The 25,288-nt window shown below is 34.0% G+C and overlaps 2 protein-coding genes and 1 long non-coding RNA gene across 6 annotated transcripts in view; 2 read left to right on the top strand and 1 right to left on the bottom strand.

Moving 5' to 3' along the window:
- Positions 1-20,463, top strand: part of LOC108741388 (protein FAM214A) — a 27,439-nt gene extending 6,976 nt beyond the window's left edge. The window contains exons 1-9 of one of the 3 annotated variants that reach the window (XM_025975893.1): positions 7,209-7,397; positions 11,850-12,041; positions 13,799-14,001; positions 14,325-15,687; positions 16,984-17,096; positions 17,191-17,336; positions 17,939-18,111; positions 18,259-18,497; positions 18,892-20,463. In XM_025975893.1, coding sequence (XP_025831678.1) covers positions 7,395-7,397; positions 11,850-12,041; positions 13,799-14,001; positions 14,325-15,687; positions 16,984-17,096; positions 17,191-17,336; positions 17,939-18,111; positions 18,259-18,497; positions 18,892-19,060 — 2,601 coding nt within the window. In that variant the 5' untranslated portion in view covers positions 7,209-7,394 and the 3' untranslated portion in view covers positions 19,061-20,463. Of the gene's footprint in view, positions 1-7,208; positions 7,398-11,849; positions 12,042-13,798; positions 14,002-14,324; positions 15,801-15,894; positions 16,041-16,642; positions 16,816-16,983; positions 17,097-17,190; positions 17,337-17,938; positions 18,112-18,258; positions 18,498-18,891 lie in introns of those variants that run through there. The other 2 variants (XM_018476197.2, XM_018476199.2) reach the window with 2 other exon arrangements.
- A 638-nt stretch (positions 20,464-21,101) lies between these two features.
- On the top strand, positions 21,102-22,803 carry LOC108741389. 2 transcript variants are annotated; one of them, XR_001938497.2, is made up of 5 exons: positions 21,102-21,210; positions 21,286-21,407; positions 21,492-21,655; positions 21,790-21,901; positions 22,052-22,803. It is a non-coding gene; the product is annotated as an uncharacterized LOC108741389 (long non-coding RNA). The 2 variants fall into 2 exon arrangements; XR_001938498.2 differs by having other exon boundaries at positions 21,105-21,210; positions 21,283-21,407.
- A 1,156-nt stretch (positions 22,804-23,959) lies between these two features.
- On the bottom strand, positions 23,960-25,249 carry LOC108741374. Its single transcript, XM_018476174.1, has 3 exons — positions 24,514-25,249; positions 24,365-24,431; positions 23,960-24,184 (listed from the first exon to the last, which is right to left on the bottom strand). The coding sequence occupies exons 1-3, from the start codon at positions 24,721-24,723 to the stop codon at positions 24,045-24,047; spliced, it is 417 nt and encodes a 138-aa protein (XP_018331676.1). The 5' UTR covers positions 24,724-25,249; the 3' UTR covers positions 23,960-24,044.
- Positions 25,250-25,288: the final 39 nt, after the last annotated feature.

The following is a 25,288-nucleotide window of genomic DNA, read 5'->3' as shown; positions in this document are numbered from 1 at the left end:
CTAGCAAGGAGATCGGGCTGAAACTATAGCTACAAGCTATCCAAGGATGGTACTATAGAATGTCACCTCAAGGTAGGCCTAGTGGCGTCATCTCTTGGTTAGGCCGGAAACTTATCAATCCACCCTCGTAATTAATTAGTACAGTAATCAGTCGATATTACTAATGATCTACATTAAAAATGCTGACTGAATTTTATGGAGTGAGAAAATACTCTGATGATTTTGAATAGAATTTGTTAGTAGTTTAGGTTTTAGTAGGTGCATTTGGCTTGGTCCGTGCGCATCTTTGTTGTCGAAGGGGTCTTTCTCCGCTCTTCGGCCAAATGAGAACAAAACAAACGTTTCGACTGTGTCTGGTCGGGTCAAAACACTCTCGACGATCGTTGCTTTTGTCTTTTCGACGTAACTTCAAAAATTTTTTAAAACTTTTCCCGTTGTGGTTTATTTAAGAGGAAAACAATTGCGTTATTTTGTGTGTAGTTGTTAACAAAGCATTTTGAAACATGAGCCCTCTGTATCATATAAGTTACTCATTACCCAAAAATAGTTATAATTATTCGCAGTAATTGATAGTTAAACTAAAAATTGAAAAGTATCGCATAGCTTTGTATTCAAAACAACGTAAATTGGAATGTTTCGGAATGATAATGTATTTGACGTTGCTTACGCGTACATTTGTTTCGCTCGGTGTGCCGGATTGTTTTAAGAATAGCCAAATGAATGTTATTTCAACATTAAAAGTGCATTCACTTTTGAACTGCACCGGTATTGAAATGAAAATACTTCCTGTATCGAAAAATAGATCACATACGAAACAAATTTAAATATTGAAGGCAGGGTCGATTCCGCGACCTAATTACTGCATATAATTTATTAATATAAAATTTAGCGTACTTAAATATACCACACTCGAAGCAAAAACGTCTTTTGCTGGCGGATCTTTGGCGATCACTTTTTCTGTAAGAGACAATTTTTTTTTCTTTTGAAAGATACCTAGCCGACCGTACGACTGAGTAGTGTTGGATTCCCTCCGATGAGGACCTACCAACTAAAACCTGAGGCCGTTCCATGGTCCTAAAGTTAATTAAGGATTAGTTGATTTTGATTTTCTACGGTCTATTTTACTTGTGGACAAACAGTATTTAGGTTTATTAATATTTTCATATTCATCTTTAAAAGGTACCTACTTAGACATACAATCATATGTAGATTGTTATTTGGAATAATTAATAGTAATCACAAGTAGTCAAACAGATAAGCTGTATATTTTTCAGTTGTCTATGTGTAAAAATATTCGTGAGATTAGATTATGTTTAATCTTTTAAAAGTATACACAAATTTTAATCTATAAGCCGTAGGGGTTGTTGTATTATTCTATTTAGAACGCTTTGTTATATCTACGATTACGATTATCTACTATATAATTAATTATTTATTAGTGTCCTAGCAACTGTAGTAAAGTCTTACAGAAGCTTTGTTAATAATAGGGTGAGTTTTACATTTATTCAGAATTCTAACTGGAATTTTTCTGTAACTCGAGATTCGGTATGTTTGGAGCGCGGCGTTGTACGGGTGCGAAACATGGACGGTGGGCGCTGCGGAAAAGAAAAGGTTAGAAGCGTTCGAGATGTGGTGTTAAAGGCGAATGATGAGGATACCGCGGATAGAGAAGGTTAGAAATGAAGAGATATTAGAAAGGATAGGGGAACATAGGACTATGGAAGTCAATAAAAAATAGACGAGATAGGTTGGTAGGACACCTTCTCAGACATGAAGTCAGAGACATATTAGAGGCAGAAACAGGAGTTAGGAGGGGTAGAGGTAGACCTAAGTTAGATTACTGTTCGCAAATAATTAAAGATGTGGGATGTTCTAGTTTTAGGTAAATGCGAAGTTTAGCTCAGGATAGGAAATAGTGGAGGTGCGTGTCCAACCACTCTTAGGACTGGTGACCTTATGATGACGACGAGATTCGGCTGCAAGTTTTACATTATAAATTGTCTGTTTCCTTCTAAATTAAGTTAATTTTCTTCGAAATCAATGGCTCGCATTTTTAAGTGGAACTGCTACTACCATATATAAATTTTCACTGCAATACTCGATATTATATTATAGACACACAGCAGATAAATCGATTAAGTTGGGATCATAAAGTTACGGTAGAAAATGACAACTAACTATAAGTAGTTATACAAAAGGTTATTAACGATGGACTTAACAAGAATAATATCCGTTCAGAAGTTTCATAATTTTGTTCAATCATCACAACATAATCACGAAAGGAAAGCATGTTATATTAACTGCTGTTTATCAATGTTAGATATCTTTCCGTATATATGTAAGTAATTGTATATATAAGTTACAATAAATGTTGTTGTTTTTTTACTGCTGAATGAAAATAGGCTGAAATGGCAACACGCTGTCTACGCGTTAACCAAACTTTGCCCAATTATGTAAACGATAAGAAAATGATGAGAAATTGGGATCCATGTAACGACGATCCAAAATACGTCGTTAGATATCCTTGATAGGTGACATCATCAACAAATTTTTTAAATGTTAAAGTAGCTTTAGCGTTACATCTTTATGTATACACCATATACATATCTGTATGTATATTGATATAAAGGTAGGCTTTATATATAGATACATAAATAACCGACTTGACTAATATGTACTGCACATAACAACGTAGTTAATTAAGTAAGTACTATTTATTAGTACTATCTATAACAATGGAGGATTTTAATCAAGTAACCTTAGTCCTTGACGTGTTTTTACTTATTTATTTATGTGCACATATATAATATGCGCAGGGCCGCACTGGCTAATGTTGTGTAAAATAAATTTGGGTTCGCAAAATTAAAAAAAAACATTAACTAAATAGGTATAGGCTTCGAATAAAATTTCCAACTCAGATCCGCATTGAAAACCTCAGTAACACATAAGTTAGGAAGGGTAGAGGTAGACCTAGATTAGATTGGTGTTCGCAAATAGTTCAGGATGTGGGTTTTTCAAGTTTTAGGGACATGCGAACATTAGCTCAGGATAGGAAAGAGTGGAGGTGCGTGTCCAACCAGTCTTAGGACTGACAACCTTATGATGATGAACCCATAATCCGTTTTTTAAACCCCACAGTCCCCGTTCTGAAATTTATAGCAAGCCTTTTAAACCTCATAAGTATGATAATGTTGACAGTGAGAGCAGCCTTTATTTTATTTATTTTTTTCAATTTCTTCTCTTTTTGGCTTTTAATTTTGTCGGTTTGACCCCCAGTCCGGCCCTGAATATACTGCGCAAATTATATTTATCTGTTTAAGTATCAAGAAGTTAATTCATTCGATGTGGGTAGTGAAAATAAGTAATAACAATAATTATTACTAAACATGTTATTATTTATTTATATGGTATATTTAATGATAAATATTTATATCATAAATTATAATCATTATTTGTTAATTGCTAAATATTTATTGTTTTAAGATAAGTTGAACATCTCTATCATCAACTGTCCTTTTAAAAGTAAAGGTCAACAAAATTTTATTGTCCTCGTCAAGGTTTAAAGTCGAAACCTTATTAATTTAAAAAAACATGACATATTCTTTTGCTGTCCCGATTCGGGTCTATAAGCCATCGTCGGTGGGAGTTTCTTTCTAGCGTTTCGCCAGCACGGGTGGACGCTTCTTCAGAGATCTTTCACATCCAGCATCGGAGATGGAAGGATCTCTGAAGAAGTTCGCCTCTCGAGCTAGCGAAACGTTAGGAAGCAACTGCAACTGACAACGGCCTTTGGTGTGAGTGCGTGGATCCTCTAAACTATTACGTTTACGTATAATATTTCCTTGAAAAGGATTCATTCTAAGGTTATGCTATTGATTTTGACGTCACCAGTACAAAGCAGTAAAAATATATTTTAATGGGAAAATTAATAAGGTTGGCTTTTTGAATGATTCTTTTGATTTTGGAACTTTTCAGCTATTTTTAGAAGTGGGTTACCGTCTGTTTTTGTACTTACCATTTACGATCATATTTTTAGAGCTGACCTTTAATTGGGTAGGTACGCAAACAGTCCATCTAATAATAATTTTTAAACAAATATTTTTCTTTATCTGGTTCATTAAAAATAAAAGACGATGGGAAAAACTACATCATCTGTTTATCAGCCGCGCTAAGTCAGATGGGAAAAAGTAGAAGTTGTTTTGAAACATTTGAAAATAACCACATTATACCCCATTTGGTAGGTTTTCACTGTAAATATCGAAGAATAGGTTTCTTAAAAGATCAGCGCATAGTATGCAGTTTTTTCTTGTCTGGGCCAAGGATATGCCACACTGTTGAAGATTTTTGGTCCCATGTAACTCAAGGTTAAAGTGACAATTGACAATATAAAACCAGGGTGCCAGTAAATGGGCCAGAAACTTCGATACCCGCCCATACGCCATGCCCGTTTAAGAAATAGAATTTTTTTAAGGTAGAGCTGAAAAATAATGTTTACAAGCAATGTTAAATAGTAGTGAAAGTGTTGCACTTTGCATTTACTGATTATCATGAATTTGTTTGTTCGTTATAATTATTATTAATTTATTTATCAGACACAAAATTACGTAGAATATATGTAAATTTATAATTCAGGTAGGTTTGTCCGAATTGAGACAATTATTGAATTTTGATTAGATTTGGCGAAATCCTCCTATTTTTCGCGGATTCGGTGTGTTATTATTCCTTTCACAAAGTAACCTTGGCTGCGTCTCGCGCAGCGCACAATCAGCTGTCCTTGCGGCCACAATCAGCTGTGAACGGTCACAGCGGATCGAAACATGCCATGCGCCATGTGGCTGTACATGTATTATTGTCCATGTGGTCGTGAGATGTAATTGTTCAACACAGGAAACCGGCCACTAACGTGGTCGCTCGTCTTTGACGTCATGCGGGTGTGTGCAAAACAAGCCGTTATGAATCAGCTGATGGTCGATTGCTCCATTTGAATATCGAATCAAAATGGATGGAAATTTTCCCAAATGCAATTATGCCCGAATTAATTAATGGTTGTTAATGTGAGGAGGTACTTATTTTCTGCGGTCGGGACCCTATCCGGAATATCTGATTTCAAATAGGGCCAGACAATATAGTTTTGATTGGACCTTGTGTGGCCCAGATTAGGTTATATCATTTGATCCTGATCAATTATTTTGATTTCGATCGGATCAGAAATGTAACGGCTTAAAACATTTGAGGCTAATCAGGATGTCAGTTAGGGTATCCACATGAGGGCCTTATCAGTCTTAATAGGGCAAGACGTAAAAGGGTTCAAGTATGGCATTCATAGTAGAACTGTATAAGTCTTAACAGGGTATGCCCTAAAAGGGTTCTGATCCATATTAGGGCCACATCAGGAAAGCGGCCAAAGGGTTCAGGAGTGGTATCCACATATTCAGAAAATAAAAGGTGTGGTTGAGTTAGGGTATCCACATGAGGGCCATATCAGTCTTAATAGGGCAAGACGTAAAAGGGTTCAAGTATGGCATTCATAGTAGAACTGTATAAGTCTTAACAGGTTATAGCGTAAAAGAAGGGTTCTGATATCCACATTAGGGCTACATCAGTTTTAATATTAGGAAAAGCGGTCAAAGGGTTCAGGAGTGGTATCCACATGATCTAGAAAAGAAAAGGTGTGGTTGAGTTAGGGTATTCACATGCGGGTCATATCAGTCTTAATAGGGCAAGCCGTATAGGGGTTCAAATATGGCATCCACAGTAGAACTGTGTCTTAATAGGATATGCCGTAAAAGGGTTCTGATAGAGTATCCACATCAGGGCCACATCAGTCTTAATTATAGTGAAAGCGGTCAAAGGATTCAGGAGTGGTATCCACATCAGAACCCCAGTATAAGGTATACCGCAAAAAGGTTCCGATAGGGTATCCACATCAGGGTCACAAAAGTCTTAATTGGGCAATCCGTATCTAAAATGGTTCAGGCATCTCTCTTTTTGGTTATGATTTATGTAATACCGTTATTGTCAGACAAATATCTTTAGAGGGCAACATGCTATCGCTTTTTTTTTAAATTAGAAATGTAGTTTAATCGATAAGAGCTAAAAGTAGGTAGGCACTACTTTAATAATATTTGAACTACTTAGAAGCCTAGAACATTTCAACAGGTACTTTCGTTGCCAAATTGGAATGTAGACTAATTGGTGCTTATGAAGTATGAACGTAAGCAAGCTGTAATAGATGGCTATTTTAGAATTTTATCGCATTGTAAATTTAGATGCATTTTTTACGCAAACCAGTTGCCATGTATCTTAAATGTACGTAAAATAGCATCAATATTTTCGTTAATGAAAGCTAATATTAAAGAAATACGATGTAGTTCCTGTTTTCATATTAACTATCTGTAACAGCAAAGAAATGTTGAACTGTAAGAAATATTTAAGTAGGTATACTTACTTGTAGTTTTGCGAAACTTTTTGAAGTGTCGCTGATAAACACCAACAAATTGTCAGTCGACAAATTAGTCATTAGTGAGTGTACCTCATGTTTAATAAATAATAAGACGTGGACCAAATAAACACTAGTGTAAAGTTTTATCTTATGTAGAGAGCAATAATTGCTTGTGCATGTTCTACTTTCCATTAACTTAAATTTCTAAATAACAAAATACTTCGTCTAAAAATTAAAAAAAAAAAAAACAAAGCCAAAAATATTTGCAATAACGATTACGAATACGTATCTACATTATTGGTTTACGTACGAATAACTGTAACAAATAAAGCAAAAGAGAGATCCTGTTGTTTTGTTATCAGTTTAAATAATTTAGTTAAGTGTTGGACAATTCTCGTAATATTTACTTTATTGTACTTCCAGTTTTTATTACTACAACTGCGTAATAGTTTAAAATATTTACTTTTTAATACAACAAAATACGCTGTTAATCCTTTTTTATCCTTTAGAAACGACATTGTTTTGCAAAGGTCATGTTCGGTCGTTGAGTTTTTCGGGTAACACACTTGTCTAATATACATGTATAGTGTATCTAATTTTTAAAATTATCTTATTGACGCAAGTTCGAAATGTTGGCATTTGAATATCAAGAGAGGCAGGCCATCAAACCATTTTTAAAATACGTCACTATGGTGCTAATATTAGTAATTAAATAGGTACCAATTCGCAATGTCAACACCGGTTTTCTTTCGGTTAAATTTTGCTTGTGATTTGTACTAGTTTAGTTTCTTAATCTAATGTCATTTATTACCGTGTTTAATATCTCCATTGGTTTCGCAATTACCAAAACGTGCAATGTATTTCTTACATGCGATACAAGGTATTTACATCAGGATACTATCTAATTTTCAGCCGGGTACTTGTATTTTTTAATATTCAATGGTGACAATCAATGGTAAGTTGTTATAGTTATAGTTATAGCAATATTACTTTTAATTATGTATTTCACGTGGGATCCTAATAATGTTATCTTTCACGGTTTTGCTTGAATACTTATTCCCGGATCTAAACGTAATGTAAACTGTAAATGTGATGCGAGTGTGTGTAAAATAAAAGTATCTATTTCTATTTTATTAATATAAAGTATCATTAAATTTCCTAAATTTTGGTGAAAACCGCATCAAAATCTGTTAAGAAATAGTTAAGTTATCCCTTTTTATAATTTCTTATGTTCATATAAGTGGCGCCTAGAATTGTTTATTTACATTTGCCTACAAGTGGCGTCTAACATTGTTTATTTACACATTCCTTTAGGGTGCAGGTGCACCTAATTTGACCTACTTTTGCGAAAAACAAAATGGCCGTAGTCCTGATGGCCAATCAGATGCGCTTATTTGCATGGCGTCAGTTTATAACAATCAAACTTGCCTACCTGAGTTAGTAACCTGCGATGCTCTCGGAGAGTGCACTTCGTTGCAACAGATTTTAAGCTATAATTACGTAAAAACCGATGATTGTCATATTGTTCTTTTAAAATACGATGTTTTATTAGCAATAACCTTTTCAATATATGTAAAAGTAATTTTAGAAGATATTAATCAAAAGTTTGGGGTTGTTCTTTTACCTACAAGTATTTAAAAAAAATAACAATTTTTGCATGCATTTATATCGCATTGTTTTTATACCTTTTACAACTTTAGCATATCAATATTTATGTATTTTTTAAGCAATATTGCGTGCCCAGTTTTTTTAATTGTAGTAGATGGACAGAAATGAATTGCTGTTGAAAAGTTGTAAAATAAGTATGAAATTTTCATTCTTATTAATTGCACTAGTTCGTGAACTCCATTCGATTGTTAATTAAAAAAGACATTACATATTTATGTACCTATATCGATGCAATTACTTTCTTTATTTGTGTGCTAAATTACTAATTAGTAATGATTTATTAGTACATAATATGAACAATATACATTAATTAGCTAATTAATGATATACGAACAAAGAGTGCTTTTCTGTTTAAGAAAAAGGTGTTTTAAGGACAAAGAAAATTGTTTTCCACACGACCTTAAAAAAAGAAGCTTCTATTATATGTATACGAGGTCTGCCCAAAAAGTATCGCGAATTTTGTGTTGTTTCAAAAATTATTTATTTATTCATAGATATCTATTTTGCCCCCTTCAATGTTATCCCCGATTTCCCACTCTACCCCTTATTGTTCTTCTTCATCTGTCCTATCCTGTATTAATCTCATACAAATGTACAAATAAAGTCAGGTCGTTGTTGACGTACTTTGTCGCGATTCGTGCCGTACTTTCGCTTACGTAAGTGTACCAACAACGTGCCGTATATTTTGAAATATTTTGGCAAAGTTTTTATCCGTCCGCACACAAAGAACTGCAAGTCGACGACTTGTCTAGCAAAAATGTATACTGAAACAAACGCAATACGTGCTTTTGTGTACGCCTACTTTCTATTCTTGTCATTCGTAAGCCATTCTATATAATCATTTGCATGACAGTATGGGGTGAATGAGTTGCTGTTGTTACGTATGAATAATATAACAAGTACAGGGTGACTCAAATTCAAACTAGAAGCAGCGAAGGGAACAAAACGCGAAGTATCAATAACGAAATAGTTATTGTCAAAAGTTTCATTACACAGTCGAATTTGGATCACACGGTATATTAATTTCTGTACTACCCTACCCGCATTGTATATATCAAGTACCTGACCAACATTAATGCAAACTTGAATTTTAATCAAAAGCATTCGACGTATAATTTTACTGCTGCATTACAGAACCCTTGCAACGAAGAAAAATTATAATTGCGTTGTAAATAATGTCATGTAGGTATATGTGATATAGATATGAACATTATGTACGCTTGCTAAATAATGAACGTGATGTTGTATCTTTTCTTATATACTTAGACAATCTTTTAGCGCACGTTTTTGATAAATATGCTATAGAATGTTCTTTTTATCAAAATATTAAGTACTGGAGCTTTTGTTTGTGGCTTTATCCGCGCAAAAATCATTTTTTTTATATTAACTACCACACAGGCTAAAAAATATCAAAATTTATAATTATTAAAATAAAATATAGTACTTAGTACTAATCATCAAAGATAGTGTGCCTTTCTATTAGTCGAAGAATGTTTAGAATAGATTCAGTAGTCCAATAAATTACATTTTACATACAAATAAGATACAAATTAATTTTACTTCTTTATAATACGCTGTATACGTAAATATTAACTTGTACCAAATTAGTATGACAAAGTTGCATTTCTAAACTGCATTATAATTTGTTGTTAAATTCAAAAATTTGTCGCTCCAGTCTGCTATTTGAAAACAGACGAAATGCTAGCCTGATTTCAAGCTGACACTACACATGGCCTATCTCGGAATAGAAATGGTATAGATAAATAATGTAACGGCTATAATTTGTCGTTGAAGGACTATACTTTTATCCATTTTGTCGATAGTTTATATCCTAGATGAACAGCGAAAAACGATCGCAGAGTTGCCAAGGTAGCATTGCACATAGCATACCGTAAGGGCTATAATTTGTCGCCGAAAGATGGTACATTTAAATATTTTGTCGCTAGTTTATATCCTTCAACTGACCAGCGAAAAACGACTGGAGAGCCGCCAAGGTAGCTTACACATAGCGTACCGTAAGCGCTACAATTTGTTGCTGAAAGGCGATGCATTTACCGATTTTGTTGCTAGTCTATACCTTTTAGTTGACTAGCGAAAAACGACTGAAGAGACGCCAAGGTAGCATTACCCATAGCGTACCGTGAGAGCTATAATTTGTCACTGAAAGGTGGTATATTTACCTATTTTGTCGTTAGTCTATCAACTGACCAGCGAAAGATGACTGAAGAATCGTCAAGGTAGAATTACACATAGCGTATCGTAAGGGCTATAATTTATCGTTGAAAGATGGTGCATTTACCTATTTCGTCGCTAGTCTATATCCTTCAACTGACCAGCGAAAAACGACTGGAGAGCCGCCAAGGTAGCCTTATACATAGCGTACCGTAAGGGCTACAATTTGTCGCTGAAAGGCGATATATTTACCGATTTTGTTGCTAGTCTATACCTTTTAGTTGACTAGCGAAAAACAACTGAAGAGACGCCAAGGTAGCATTACCCATAGCGTACCGTGAGAGCTATAATTTGTCACTGAAAGGTGGTACATTTACCTATTTTGTCGCTAGTCTATATTCTTCAACTGACCAGCGAAAAATGACTGGAGGGCCGTTAAGGTAGCTTACACATAGCGTACCGTAAGCGCTACAATTTGTTGCTGAAAGGCGATGCATTTACCGATTTTGTTGCTAGTCTATACCTTTTAGTTGACTAGCGAAAAACGACTGAAGAGACGCCAAGGTAGCATTACCCATAGCGTACCGTGAGAGCTATAATTTGTCACTGAAAGGTGGTACATTTACCTATTTTGTCGTTAGTCTATCAACTGACCAGCGAAAGATGACTAAAGAATTGTCAAGGTAGCATTACACATAGTGTATCGTAAGGGCTATAATTTATCGTTGAAAGATGGTGCATTTACCTATTTCGTCGCTAGTCTATATCCTTCAACTGACCAGCGAAAAACGACTGAAGAGCCGCCAAGGTAACCTTATACATAGCGTACTGTAAGCGCTACAATTTGTCGCTGAAAAATTGTACATTTACCTATTTTGTCGCTAGTCTATATTCTTCAACTGACTAGCAAAAGACAACTCACTGATCAGCAACACAATATGTAAAAGTACCATCGTTAATTATGGTGCCATTTTGACGGCTCCTCAGTTATTTTCGGTTGGACATATGAAGGAAAAACTAGCGACAAAATTGGTAAAAGTATGATCTTTTAGCGACAAATTAGCGATAGTTATTTATAAATACGAAAATACGATCTTAATTGAAAGTAGGTACATGTATTTTTCTGATAAGTAGTAATTCTACCATTATCTTGTTTATTTTCTTAGGTGGTTTTTGTGTTTGTCGGTGTATCGTGTTAATAAAAGCATAAGACGTGGTTTCAGTGCGTTGGCTTCCAATTTCCTCATTGGTTAGATACAGATATGTACGTTTAGGTGTTATTTTTGTAGGCTGTTTTGCAAAAAAGAAAAAGTAAAAAGAGAATTGCCGTACAATTATTTGATCGGACGACGAGTAACTGAATTAAAAATACATTAGTAATTGTAGTTTTAGATATTCTTGTCGTTGAAAGATAATTTTGAAAGCGAAAGTTAAAAAAGGCGTAGATTTGATTGTTTTTCTGGTATAAGTGTCATCTTTCGTGAACTATGTATTTTGTTATTTTTTGTTTTTAACTCTTGTGATAATGAGATGTTTATTTACTAAAAAATAATGTTTTCTTTTACAGATGCACTGTTCAACTTTAGAAAATGAGGTGGGACATCGTATGGAAGGAGGTGACGTTCTGGTAGCTATCGCTGCTCTTGTCATAGAGGGTCGCATCCCTGGAAAGCAGTCTATGAAGAATGCCAATTTTCATACAGGACCGCATTCGAACTTTATCGAAAGTCCACATAATTGCAGTTTTTATGATCCGTTGGTAAGTTTTCAAGAATTTTAGTTAGATTATTTTTTTATCTAATTTAATGTAATGGACAGCCAAAAAAAAAACTTTATCTACTAACATATCTTGGCACAAATTACAACAAATACAAAGCAAATTTACGCGTTATTTGGATATTTTATTGTTTGCGAAATCCAAGGAAATGACTCATAGTTTTGGGTCCTTTTAAATCAACTTTGCTTTTGAATTTGGACGCGCAAAATTTCACTCTTTACAGTGGTTCAATTCAGTTGAAATTTGTATGATATAAGCGCAGCAGGGTGTCGTAAAAGGAAATGTGTTTCCCGAAAAGTCTGTTTGTCAAAAGCCAAGGAAATGATTCATAATTTCGGATCCTTTTATACCAATTTTTTCATTTGGATTCTCTTTACAGTGGTTCAACCCAATTAGACGAAATATTGTGAAATCGTAGAAAATTATTTATAATTTTGGGCGCAAAATTCGCTCATTAGGATGTATATCGAATAACGTAGATTCCTCCTATTCTAATTGCAGCCTGCCTATTTAACTGATTATATACGCTTTTTATCATGCTTTTGATTAGATTTACTGCCTTTTTAAGTATTTGTTGGGTAGTTGCTTCAATTTTTGATTCATAATTTAGAAAAAAAAAGAGAATTCAATCAAAAAATAATTTGGTTTTGATTTCAATACAATGAAAATTGTTAATAGATTTTTTATAATGTTCAAGCGTCTAAATTAAGTACCTACCTGTTGTTTTTTTCTAATTAGTACTTGCATGTATTAAATATATGATCCTATTACATAAATATTTTTTATTTAAATGATCATGAAACTTGTTCATGCTTTGAATAATCTGAAGGACGTAAAATATGAGAAGGTAGGTACACGTAACATACTTAAACGTTTGTCTTTCCCGAGATTGGATTGGTTTGCAGTTCAAATATTGCATAAATTGAATAGTGGGTACAATACGGGTTTTGATTATTAAAAAGATTAACATAAGTAAGAAGTTTGCAAAAAAAATTAGGATCATAATAATTGAACATCAATAAGTTTTAGCATGCATTATTAATAACTTAATTTTTCTCGCATGGGAGCATCGGAACCCTAAAATTCAAGAAATTATGTTGACTGCTTCTTTTTTTGTGTTTTGAGTTAGCCAACAATTATACTGTTGATCAATTAAATAAAGTGATGAGCTACTATTCTAATGAGTGAATTTGCGTGTCCACGAGTCGAACTCTGCGTGAGTTAAACGCTTGAACAGGTTCTAATATTAGTAACTCGAATATACTCGTAAAATGTGAGACCTGGGGTCTGCCATAGAGGCACTAAATTTGCCCGAAATAATAGTTCGCGTAAATAGTGCCAGCATAGTGCTAGTTCCTGTTTGTTGAACTCGATGACGTTACAACATATGTTAATAAATAAAATATACAGCATGAATAGTAAAACGTGGTAACCATTTTTCAAATCGAATCAAAAATGTTACTGGAACAACGGACACGTGTTTGACCCAGTTTGATTGTGGCATTAACAACCCGCGACAGATAATGTACGCAATCAAAGTCGGTGAAACACATAGAAGAAACTGTTAAAATTTAATGAGACATTAAGAGTTGTTTACACTTTTAATTAAAATTATCATGCCAATTATATTATAGGTACACTGTCCAATGAATTAAAAAGTTTTCGTAATTTTTGTCAATTTACATGAGAATTGTTTACAAAAATCGGAGTATTTTTCAATTTTTATATATATCTATTAGTGTGTGGAGTTCGCGAAGGTGAAAAATCAAGTCTTGGAGTTATGGCAAAAGGGCATTCCTTTGTGTATCGACGTATTGCTTAAATCAGCGTGCCAATGCAGCGACGAAGAAGAATCACCACAACTTAACACCAGCCCATCGGAAAACAAGAACGGTCGAAATGTTTTGGTCGAACAGTGGATCATTCGTGTTGAGCATAGGAGGTAATAAAATAATGAAAAACATAAGAACTAGCTGTCAATATCATAATCAAATAATGCATTCTAGGAAAACGAATTTGTTTTTTAAGTCATACAAGGGTGTAGACTCAAAAGTTGTACAATACAAAGGTACAATCAAAAATATTTGATTTGATTTGTTTAGAAAATCAAAATTCTAATATCATATGTATACCTTAGGCGCGCTTTTCTTTGATAAGAAGTTATGTTTTAATAAGCTATCGAGTTATTATTAACTTCAACTAATTATAGAAATAACGGTTTTCCTTTCTGATTCATGAAAAGTTCTGATATTTATATTTTTATAGGATTACTGATAAGAGCCACGTAAACCTACCTCAGCTTATTAACGCCATTCGTTCTCAATTGTACTTTTCACAACTGTCTTCTTGGCTGTCATTGGCTAACGGAAAAATATCTCAGAAAAACATTTCCTATCGTTTGTCGGTTCCCGGGGAGACGTTTCATACTTTAAACTTCACCATGTTGGCTGTTGAGCATAGTTTTCCTGTTACCGACATCGGAAACGGCTTATCCCTTCAAATATGTCTCCTCAGTTTGCCGAGAACGTCCGAAATTCCCGTACTAAAATGTCCAAAATGTTGTTCGAAAGCAGATTCTCGTATTCCGAACCTTAGAAACAATAAAACTGCGGAAAATAGACCTCTTAAAATGTTTGATGACAGAATGTATACCAACTGCAATTTGAAGGGGAAGCACAGGTGCGAAGATTTTGACGATTTACAGTCTAGTGTAAAGTCAAAAGAAGATTTTTCAAAATTTAAACGTATCTGTAATAGTAAAACGAATTCGGATGACTATCCGCAATATCAATCGTATCCTTCAACGTCAAAATGTCAACAAGATCATCAGGACCACAAAGTTAATTTTAAAAGGGCCGAAGCTTCGAGTTCCAAAGATTTTCACCAAGGTTGCGGTAAAGTCCAAAAAGGGGAACAAATCGACCGTAACAATTCATTTGTAAACTTTAATCTATTTGGACCAAATTCATCAAAAAATTGTTCGAATCACTCTGAACCGACAAGCCATGATCTCAGTAAAAGTAAAAGTGAGCTTTTGCTAGATGCCATCTTACGTAGCTGTCGTCGTGACAACAGCCCCGAGCAAAGTACAAATAGTGTAGAATTAAGCAAAGTGCGAAAGTCGGATAATGTTAATGTTAATGTGAATGATGGAGACGATGATGGTACCTGTGGTCTTCACTTTACCGGACCGTCGTCACCGAACGATGCGACAGCGTCTCATGGTGAATGTGATATTAACTCATGTGATAAAAAATCATGCGAATATAGTATTAAGAATAGGATTAGGTCGAACGTACACTTAGATAAACATTGTGATACCCCCGTTCCGAAAGTTGTCCAAAATAAAAAGGGTTCTGGTAATTTTTCTCCTTTAACTCTGTACAAGTCGAAGGCCAAACAAAAGCTCACGTTCGACGATTGGTCGAGCGAGAAGAGTGTTGATCAGCAGGAAGTGCCAGATCCTGTGGGGGAGGCTTTGCAAAACTGCCACCTGATCGAAATGGGAGCCGAGAGTATTAATGATAAATATAAAACGGTTGAAAACAATGCGGTTAACGGGATTGATATACCGTCCGCGGTTGACCAAATAAAATTCAAAAAGTCGCTGGATAACGCCACGTCCATGGTATTCCACTCGCGCACCGGATTGCCTTTGACAAGCAGTCCCGCTCCAGTAAGAAGAGGAAAATCTTCATTCGATTACGACTCCAGTATTAATTCTGTTTCCGCAATTGGAAGGTAAGAATAAGTCTGAGTTAACATGAACCAAAAAAAAGTTATTTTATTTTCCAATTTTCAAAGTTCTCTAATAGTTTTTTTTTAAATTTCGCAGTGCTCTATTCTCTCCTGGCAGCGACGACGAAAGTGAAAGTGACAGTAGCATCGTATCTCCACGAAGTCCGGACTCTTTTTGTCTTCCGAAGAAGGAACCCCAACTGGTTAGGTACTACAGGAGAGGTCATCCTAATAATTTGTTAGGTTCGTAAAACATTCAGCGGTTTGCGGTTCAAGATCCGCGATAGGTTGTTAACAGGCTTTACAGGTTACAGTCAGGATTTTATAGGAAAATGTACGTACATTTTTGACTGTTAGCGAGCTATTTTGATGAAAGTGCCTTGGCTTGTGGTATGTACCAAACACACAACACAAAGAAAGCATACAAATAAGTTGGGGTGTTTCTTAATAAAAAAAAAACACTCAATAAATTGGCATGCCTTCATTTTGAATATGTATTGTACATACTCTACCTGTTGTAATTTCCAACGGTAATATTATTCAAATTCAACCTTACTCATATAAAGAGGGTTGTTGGGTAATTGTTGCTTTTCATTGTCCACCGAAAATTGAAATACAGAAAATATGACCAAGCACTTTCCTCAGGCATCTTTTTTGTAAGCTTAGAAGTTTTAATGCATCTTTTACTCTCATTTACCATTTCCTGTAACTCTACTCAAGTTTCCAGTTCTACACATATTATATTCAGAAATAAAATTACTTGTCTATATTTTATTGGAAACTTTCTAAATGAATTGATGTGCCCGTATATTTTGCTTTGTCTTATTAAAATCTTCAATTGCTAGGAACGTTCGAAGAATCGGTTCTGAATGGTCGTTTGGAACCCGTTTCAACGGTCCATGGCTTCACGGCCGAATTGGGAGCAAGCGGATCTTTTGTTCCAAAACATGTTACATTTCCAGTAACTGTGTTCTTTTACAATTTGGGAGATAATGATAAAGTTTCGACACCTTACTTGGTAAATATCGCATCTATTTTAATTTTTTACTATGTACAAACGTCCAAAATTGAAAGTTTTATAATGCAAATCATTCTCAGCATGAACTTTTTCATTTTTTATATCTANATACCGTCCGCGGTTGACCAAATAAAATTCAAAAAGTCGCTGGATAACGCCACGTCCATGGTATTCCACTCGCGCACCGGATTGCCTTTGACAAGCAGTCCCGCTCCAGTAAGAAGAGGAAAATCTTCATTCGATTACGACTCCAGTATTAATTCTGTTTCCGCAATTGGAAGGTAAGAATAAGTCTGAGTTAACATGAACCAAAAAAAAGTTATTTTATTTTCCAATTTTCAAAGTTCTCTAATAGTTTTTTTTTAAATTTCGCAGTGCTCTATTCTCTCCTGGCAGCGACGACGAAAGTGAAAGTGACAGTAGCATCGTATCTCCACGAAGTCCGGACTCTTTTTGTCTTCCGAAGAAGGAACCCCAACTGGTTAGGTACTACAGGAGAGGTCATCCTAATAATTTGTTAGGTTCGTAAAACATTCAGCGGTTTGCGGTTCAAGATCCGCGATAGGTTGTTAACAGGCTTTACAGGTTACAGTCAGGATTTTATAGGAAAATGTACGTACATTTTTGACTGTTAGCGAGCTATTTTGATGAAAGTGCCTTGGCTTGTGGTATGTACCAAACACACAACATAAAGAAAGCATACAAATAAGTTGGGGTGTTTCTTAATAAAAAAAAAACACTCAATAAATTGGCATGCCTTCATTTTGAATATGTATTGTACATACTCTACCTGTTGTAATTTCCAACGGTAATATTATTCAAATTCAACCTTACTCATATAAAGAGGGTTGTTGGGTAATTGTTGCTTTTCATTGTCCACCGAAAATTGAAATACAGAAAATATGACCAAGCACTTTCCTCAGGCATCTTTTTTGTAAGCTTAGAAGTTTTAATGCATCTTTTACTCTCATTTACCATTTCCTGTAACTCTACTCAAGTTTCCAGTTCTACACATATTATATTCAGAAATAAAATTACTTGTCTATATTTTATTGGAAACTTTCTAAATGAATTGATGTGCCCGTATATTTTGCTTTGTCTTATTAAAATCTTCAATTGCTAGGAACGTTCGAAGAATCGGTTCTGAATGGTCGTTTGGAACCCGTTTCAACGGTCCATGGCTTCACGGCCGAATTGGGAGCAAGCGGATCATTCGTTCCAAAACATGTTACATTTCCAGTAACTGTGTTCTTTTACAATTTGGGAGATAATGATAAAGTTTCGACACCTTACTTGGTAAATATCGCATCTATTTTAATTTTTTAGTATGTACAAACGTTCAAAATTGAATGTTTTATAATGAAAATCATTCTCAGCATGAACTTTTTCATTTTTTATATCGATATGTTGCTTGTTTTGTATTAAACATATTAAATTTATTAGGGGCACATTAATCTGGGCAGAAAAGGATACCAAGTTCCCAAATCAGGCACAATCCAAGTAACCCTTTTCAACCCTCTCGGCACAGTTGTTAAGATGTTTGTTATTATGTACGACCTTAGCGACATGCCTCCCTATTCACAGACGTTTCTTCGACAACGAACCCTTTATATGCCTACTAAATGTCAAGATGAAAATTTGGAATGGGGTCCAAGATGGCTGCGATATCTCATTCATTTAAGGTAAATATTGATATTGGATTTAAAAGAGTCCCTGAGTCCCTTATTATGAGTTAAGTACTCATTATCATCATTTTTTCTATCTTCAGCCAATCTTTGCATTTTCCAAAAACTAAAACTCTTTACTCCTGTTTCTGCTTCTAATATATCTCACAATAGCTGTTATGCTTCATATGTCCTACAATACTATTTCTTCATGAATTTATTTAATATTAAGATATAAACACCTTTTTGTGACTATAATTTTTAACATAAAACATGATAGCATATCTAATCTAATAGAACACAATTCGTCTTCATTTTTGACTCTGTTTATGAACTATGTTAAAAGAAATATGTATAGATTGAAATGCTGTTTTCACGGTACTTTAAAATTAACCATTTTTTTGTTTTATAGATTTATAAGTTCAAAATCTGGAAAAGTTTATTTACACAAAGATATCAGGATGATCATCTTTCGAAAATCGGATCTGGACACAGCAACTGCCCATGGCATCGATATGGCGTACGAACTACGTAGTTTTACACATCAACCAACCAACCCCAAATTTTCGCCACGAAAATAGTAATATGAGAAAACTACCCGTTTTGGTTGTTATAATGGGAAAAATATTTTTACGTGCAGAATCTTGCAATGTTTACAATCATTCGTAGATTCGTAAAATTAATCCTTTTCCTATTATAATAACGTCTGTTTGGAAAATAGTAAAAGTTCCAGTTTTAATCGTTACAAATATATCACTTAATATATTATGCATATGATATCGTTAGTGTAGCAGTTTAAAAGTTAATACTATTTTTATACTTATGCAATAATGCGTTACACATTTGAAAGAGACATTTCTATTGATTTTGATTTTTAGAAGTAGAGTCAATCATACAATTGAATATTTAATTTGATTTTTCCAATAATTTTATTTGAAGGGGGGAAAGACGAGTTCCATTTAAAAGAAAGACAATAAAAACTTCTGATTTGTGTCTCATAAATCAGTATTTAAGTTAAATTAATTTATTTCTATTTTTTATTATTAAATTCGGGAACGTTGCAAGGTGGCAGCTTTAAATGTGATAATTGGTAAAGAATAACTTGTTTATGTTGTCTCTAATTTGACTATTCAGAAATTAGCTGTCATTATTTTGGTGCCTTTGAGATTCATTTTTAATGCCATTTAATGATAGGAATGATTTGAGCAAACTGCTAAATTACTTGGTTTTTATTTTCACTGCAGTTAAAAGCATGTGTAATGTTGTCGAGCGGTTGCTGAAATTCAGGTTGTCAATCAGATGTGTGCAGGTGTGCCTTTATCATGTGAATTTGTGATTTAGTAGTTAAGTTGTGGTATAAATATGTTTACGATTGTTATTTTATATAATTAACTAAGAGATGTTTAACGTGATTACATCGAGTTCGAAATAAAGGACCACAAAGTGTTAATAGTTTTTATTTTATTGTTCGTACACATAATTTTTCCTGAATTTACATTTTTTTACAATAAATTTTCAGTTATGATTAATTGGAAGTAACAAAAACAGATGCAGTCATTCACATGTAGTTCTTTGTTTCGAATTTACTACTGTGTAACTAAATTTATTTTTATATACACAATATGTTTTGTAGTAATATTAAGTAAATTATTCAAAAAAAAAAGTGATCAGGCTTCACTGTTATGTTGATCATACAACTCTTAGTATTTTTTTCAAGGGTCTTATGTTCTTGTATAAAACACTAAAACAGCATGTGGGTAACTTGTTTAAATTGATAAATTCTGATGATACACTGCCATGTATTGTAATTTATTGATTAATGTTGTTTATCAGCTTGTTTACACAATGTGTGTTAATGTGCAAAGTAGTTTGTAAAAGTAATCATTGTAGAGGTACAGAATATTTTTTGTATAAACAATTTCTTAGCTATCAAGAAATGTAATCGTTAACAGTATCCCCATTACAATTATGTGAAAATGCCAAACGTTGCAAGTTATTTATTCTACACATTTATAACATTTAGTTTAACACAATCATATCCACACAATATGTTTCTTACGGTAGTGTTATTAGAACTTGTTTGGGTTGATGTTTGCTTCTTCGGTTATCCTTTCTAATACGTATGCAAGAGTAATTCTGTCCGTAATGACATTGCAACTAACGAAAACAACTTTTCGTAACTTTTTAGATAACTTTGAAGCAATCTGTTTAGAATTAAGGTCTGAAAAGTCACCCAAAAGCTGAGTGGCTAGGGGTTGCCTTTCATGTCTACTGTTCATTGCTAGTGATAAATCGTTTAGTTGTCTATTAGCTAGATAATTGACAAATATCAGTACCGAATTCACCATTTTAATAACTTGAAAAATGATTTTCTTGTCTCCCAATGTACCAGAGAAAAGGTGCACTTCAAACTTCGGCTTGATAGGTGTGTATTCAGCTATTCGCGGTTTAATTTCACTGCTCATTGTTCTGTTTTCAAAATTTGTATAAGTTGATTCGATAATAACAAAAACTATTAATTGATAACTCTTATTTGTATTGTTTATAGGTAAATTTAGGTTATGTAACTTTGGTTATGTGTATATCATAGATTTAATAATGACATGACATTTCTACTACAGGGCTGATGTCTATGGCCGATATGTTGCTTCCGGTAGCCGGAACTTTAGTTACACTGGGCCGAGCCACACCTTGTCGCCATTAAAATGTCATGTTAATTTGGTTGATTTGGGTGAGTAATTATTTTATTTGTGCCTGCTTTATTTAATAGTATAGTTAATTCAACAGTTCTCGTTTTTTTCAGCAGTATTGTGTATAACTGAGAGACATTGAGGATTATTCGGATCCTACATAAATATTGCCTTATGAATCATGGTATCGTTCTTACACATACCTGCACGACTGTGGATTATTCTGCAATTAATTAAGGTGAGAATGCGTGCCGTAAATGATATACCGAATAAAACAGAAAATGAATTCGTTAATAAATCTCTATTGATCCAATTGTTTTAGGTCTACGGTGGAAGTAAGTTCAAGAGATAGTACAAGAGAAGCAGAAGTAATGGTATATTGTACATTGTAAACTTCTTGTCTTTGTGTACTGCTTATGGAAAATACCACCAATATAAAAGTTTATGATCCTTATGGTATCTAAGTCTGTGCAAAAAAACCTGCAGGTAGTTTTTAAGTTTGATTTGTTTTGTTGAAGTTAAATGTTTGTTTAACAGGATGAATATTCTAAGTATTTGTTTTAAAATAGAGTATCTGTCGATTATTTTTATTTCCTTTACTAACTGAGAATTTTTTACAGGCAATAAATTCAATTCTTCTTCAGGATCTCAACACATTAGAATATTTTTACAGGGCTTTTTCAGCCACTCTGAGGATTATGATAAACACCTGAGTCCACCAACAAAGGAGAGGTAGGGCTTATACTTTTCTATTTATCTATTTTTATGCTTCTTGTAGCTTAAACTTTCTTTTTAATTACTATTCAACATTATTCAAAACTTAATTTCTTTTTTTTTTCTTTCATATTTTTATCACATTTATAATTAGAAGTTTTTTTACAGACAAAGCAACCCAGGATCAATGATGGACATCGAACCAACCCAACAGAGCTCAGTCAGTTAGGACATCAGGATCACCTGGACGTCGTAGGACATCGAGGGATCGGACTCCGGGGTCCGAAGACTACCGGGTTCGAAGACTCCGGGGTTGGAAAACATCGGGATTCCCAAAATCCTCAGGTATGAGGACTTCGAACTTTGAAGACTTCACTTCAAAGTTTGAAGATCCCGGGGTGTGAGGACCTCGTAATTGGTAAGTCTGCGGGTTCAAAGACTTTGAGATAAGAAGTCTTCCTACTTCAAAGTCTCCGAATTTCGAAAATCCCGGAGTTAGTAAACGCCATTTTTTGGCGTTTTCTGATTTCGACAATTTTTGAAACTTTGGAAACTTTGATGTATGAACTTCTTATCTTAAATCTTTAAACTTCACAGACTTACTAATTTCGAGATCTTTAAAACTTGGGGTCTTTAAACTTCAAATGTCCTCAAAATTCGAATGGGAATCCCGAAGTTCTCCAATCCTGGAATTTTCGAACCTGGTAGTGTTCGGATCCTGGAGCAACCAGGGGCCGGGGGAAGGGCGGCCCGGGGACGGGAGGTGGCACCCGGTGATAACCCCGGGTGCAGGACGCGGGGAGGGGCGGTACGGCCCCTAAAGGGGTCTGGGGACGGGAGGTGGCACCCGGTGATCACCCCGGGTGCAGGACGCGGGGTGGCACCCGGGGATCGCCTCGGGTGCAGGACGCGAGGTGGCACCCGGGNGTGGTTCTGCGGCACCTACCGGCCGGATGAAGAATGTTGCGTTCTACGCGGTTAGTCACCTGCTAGGTTCATGTATAGTTTCACTACCACTTACGAGATAGCACAGTTAGTTACATGTATACATAGGTTAGAACAAAAGTTTTGACGCAAATATAAGGGACATACGACAAGTTTCGACAGTTACAACAAATCGTGCAACTCAGTACACAGAAATTAGGTTCTAAAAAAAAATAAGGTTAACCACAGAAAGGAAATATTGAAAGAAAGGAAGATCCAATTGCTGTGTAAATAAAAAAGAAAGAAGTTTTATAGAACATCAAATTTATTTAGACTAAGATAAATTTTAAAAAGAATCAGAAGAAAAATAAATATATCTCACTTTTCCTGAATAATGTAAGACGAATAAATCAACTGCAAAGGAAGTTCAGGAAGAACTATATTGTAGAAAACGATCATTAACGTGCTCTCGTCCATCACAGAATCTGTAACAAAAAAATAATTAATTTTTAAATTAATTAGTTTTTGGTACTTATGTGTAAAATAAATTATATTATATTTTTACCACATAAAGCTCAAATTACGTACTGTATGTTGTATAACTTCATAACTTATAATTATAAGCACTCATATCATTTTATTAATTCGTTTTCGATAAAAATAATAAGAAGTGTAGAAATTAAAAACAATGTCAAATGTCACTGACTTAAGAAATATTTTGGAATACTAGAAGATTGGGAATGAATTTAGTTTTCATTAAAAATCATAGTTCAGATGTATATTTTGTATTTCAAAAATCAATGTACTTATTCTGCGAATGTTTAATGCTACGCAGTTATAGACAATCGTCTCTGATAGATTGGACTATACAATGTGCTATTTATTTCAATATTACCCATTGGTGATAGTTTTCAGTGTTGAATTGTTATAAATAATTAATAAATTCTAATCAAGTTTTTACTCACAATGTTTTAAGTTTTTATTAAATAAAACCGGATAGATAAAGTAATAAAAAAATACAAATTTACAGACCGTATATTTTATGAAAAGATAACAACTCTGATCATTGATTCGTTTTATACCACTATAATGGGGAAAATAAAAACAACAAAAAATAAAAAATAATCGACACGTTAGGTGTATCTTTTAGTGTATTTGTATAGCAAGATCTTTACAAAAAAGTATAGCAATAGACCGTTACATATACAGTTGAAAGCTTATTAGATAAGACAGGCATTTATTTTACTGTATCTCGTTTATATCTGAAGAGTTTGTTAATATTTCTGTTATCCTGTAAAGTGTCGTCAGACAAAGCAATTTCAGGAGACTCGTATGGATCCAATTCATATACAGTAGCAATTCCAGTCCATAATGGTACTAAATAAGTAATTGTAGATATGTTAATGAAAATAAGTAAAATTAAAACTAGAAACCGCAAATAATAAAGACAGCAAAACTTTAAATAATACAGTTACTAATTCTTCATCAATAGGATCAATGTTAAATAAAAGAACAAGCAATTGCGTTGATTTTAAAAGCTTTTCGTTTGTTACTTACGCGCTTGGTTAGTACTCAATGATTTTTTATCGGTTGCTTGCACTATTTCTTTTTGTCCATTTTCAACCTAAAAGTTACCGAGATTACCTACATATGTTAGCAATCTTGTACAATTGTTTATTTGTTAAATTATATTATTAATGATGCACCTGGTCTCCTCCCCTTCCAATTCGAGGAACCGATTTCGACGCCTTTAAAAAGAATTTTTCAAATTCCTCGTTATTAACCATACTTCGTCCAATTCTGGGTACATTCTTCGACGCTTTCAAAAACAAGTGAACCGAAGGAAAGTTTTCACAACGTGCCAAGCAGCAAAACATCCCGACAAGTGAAACAAATAGGATCGTTGAAATTTTCATTTTCTCTTTGAAATTATAGCGTTTATTTAGGACTGATACCCGCTATCAACTTACACGCAACAATAATTAACTGTATTTAACCAAATGTACAAGAGCCATCGGCTATTTATACCAATTCGTGGCTTACGATATTGTTTGATTGAATATTGATAAAGCGAGCAGATGTTACTATCTTTTTAGAAAATTTAAATGCTCTGTTGGATGTAATAAATGCAATTAGTATGCAGCTACAACATCGAAACCCCCATTCCCAAATAAATGAGGGCTTAAATTAGTTTATTGCCTTTAGAAAATTCAGGAGTATTAAGCCTAAGAAGCTATTGTAGCACACCACATAATTAATATCGTAATAAATTATAGTGCATTTATTTAAATGAATTACAGAGTAACAAAATAAGTAATTATATGCTAGCTTGAGAGTCAAGGTACTCTACCAAAAAAAAAACATGCTCCCTCCATGATATCAATAAAAAACTAACTTTTGCATTTAGTTCCTTAATCTTACATGAAATAGTTACATATTTTATTACAATGATTAGTAACTAAAAGCAACTAAATTAAAAAA

This window comes from Agrilus planipennis, unplaced genomic scaffold (genome assembly GCF_000699045.2).
Source record: "Agrilus planipennis isolate EAB-ADULT unplaced genomic scaffold, Apla_2.0 scaffold270, whole genome shotgun sequence".
In the NCBI taxonomy this organism is placed as follows: Eukaryota; Metazoa; Arthropoda; class Insecta; order Coleoptera; family Buprestidae; genus Agrilus; species Agrilus planipennis.
This window is presented reverse-complemented; position numbering and strand designations above follow the sequence as displayed.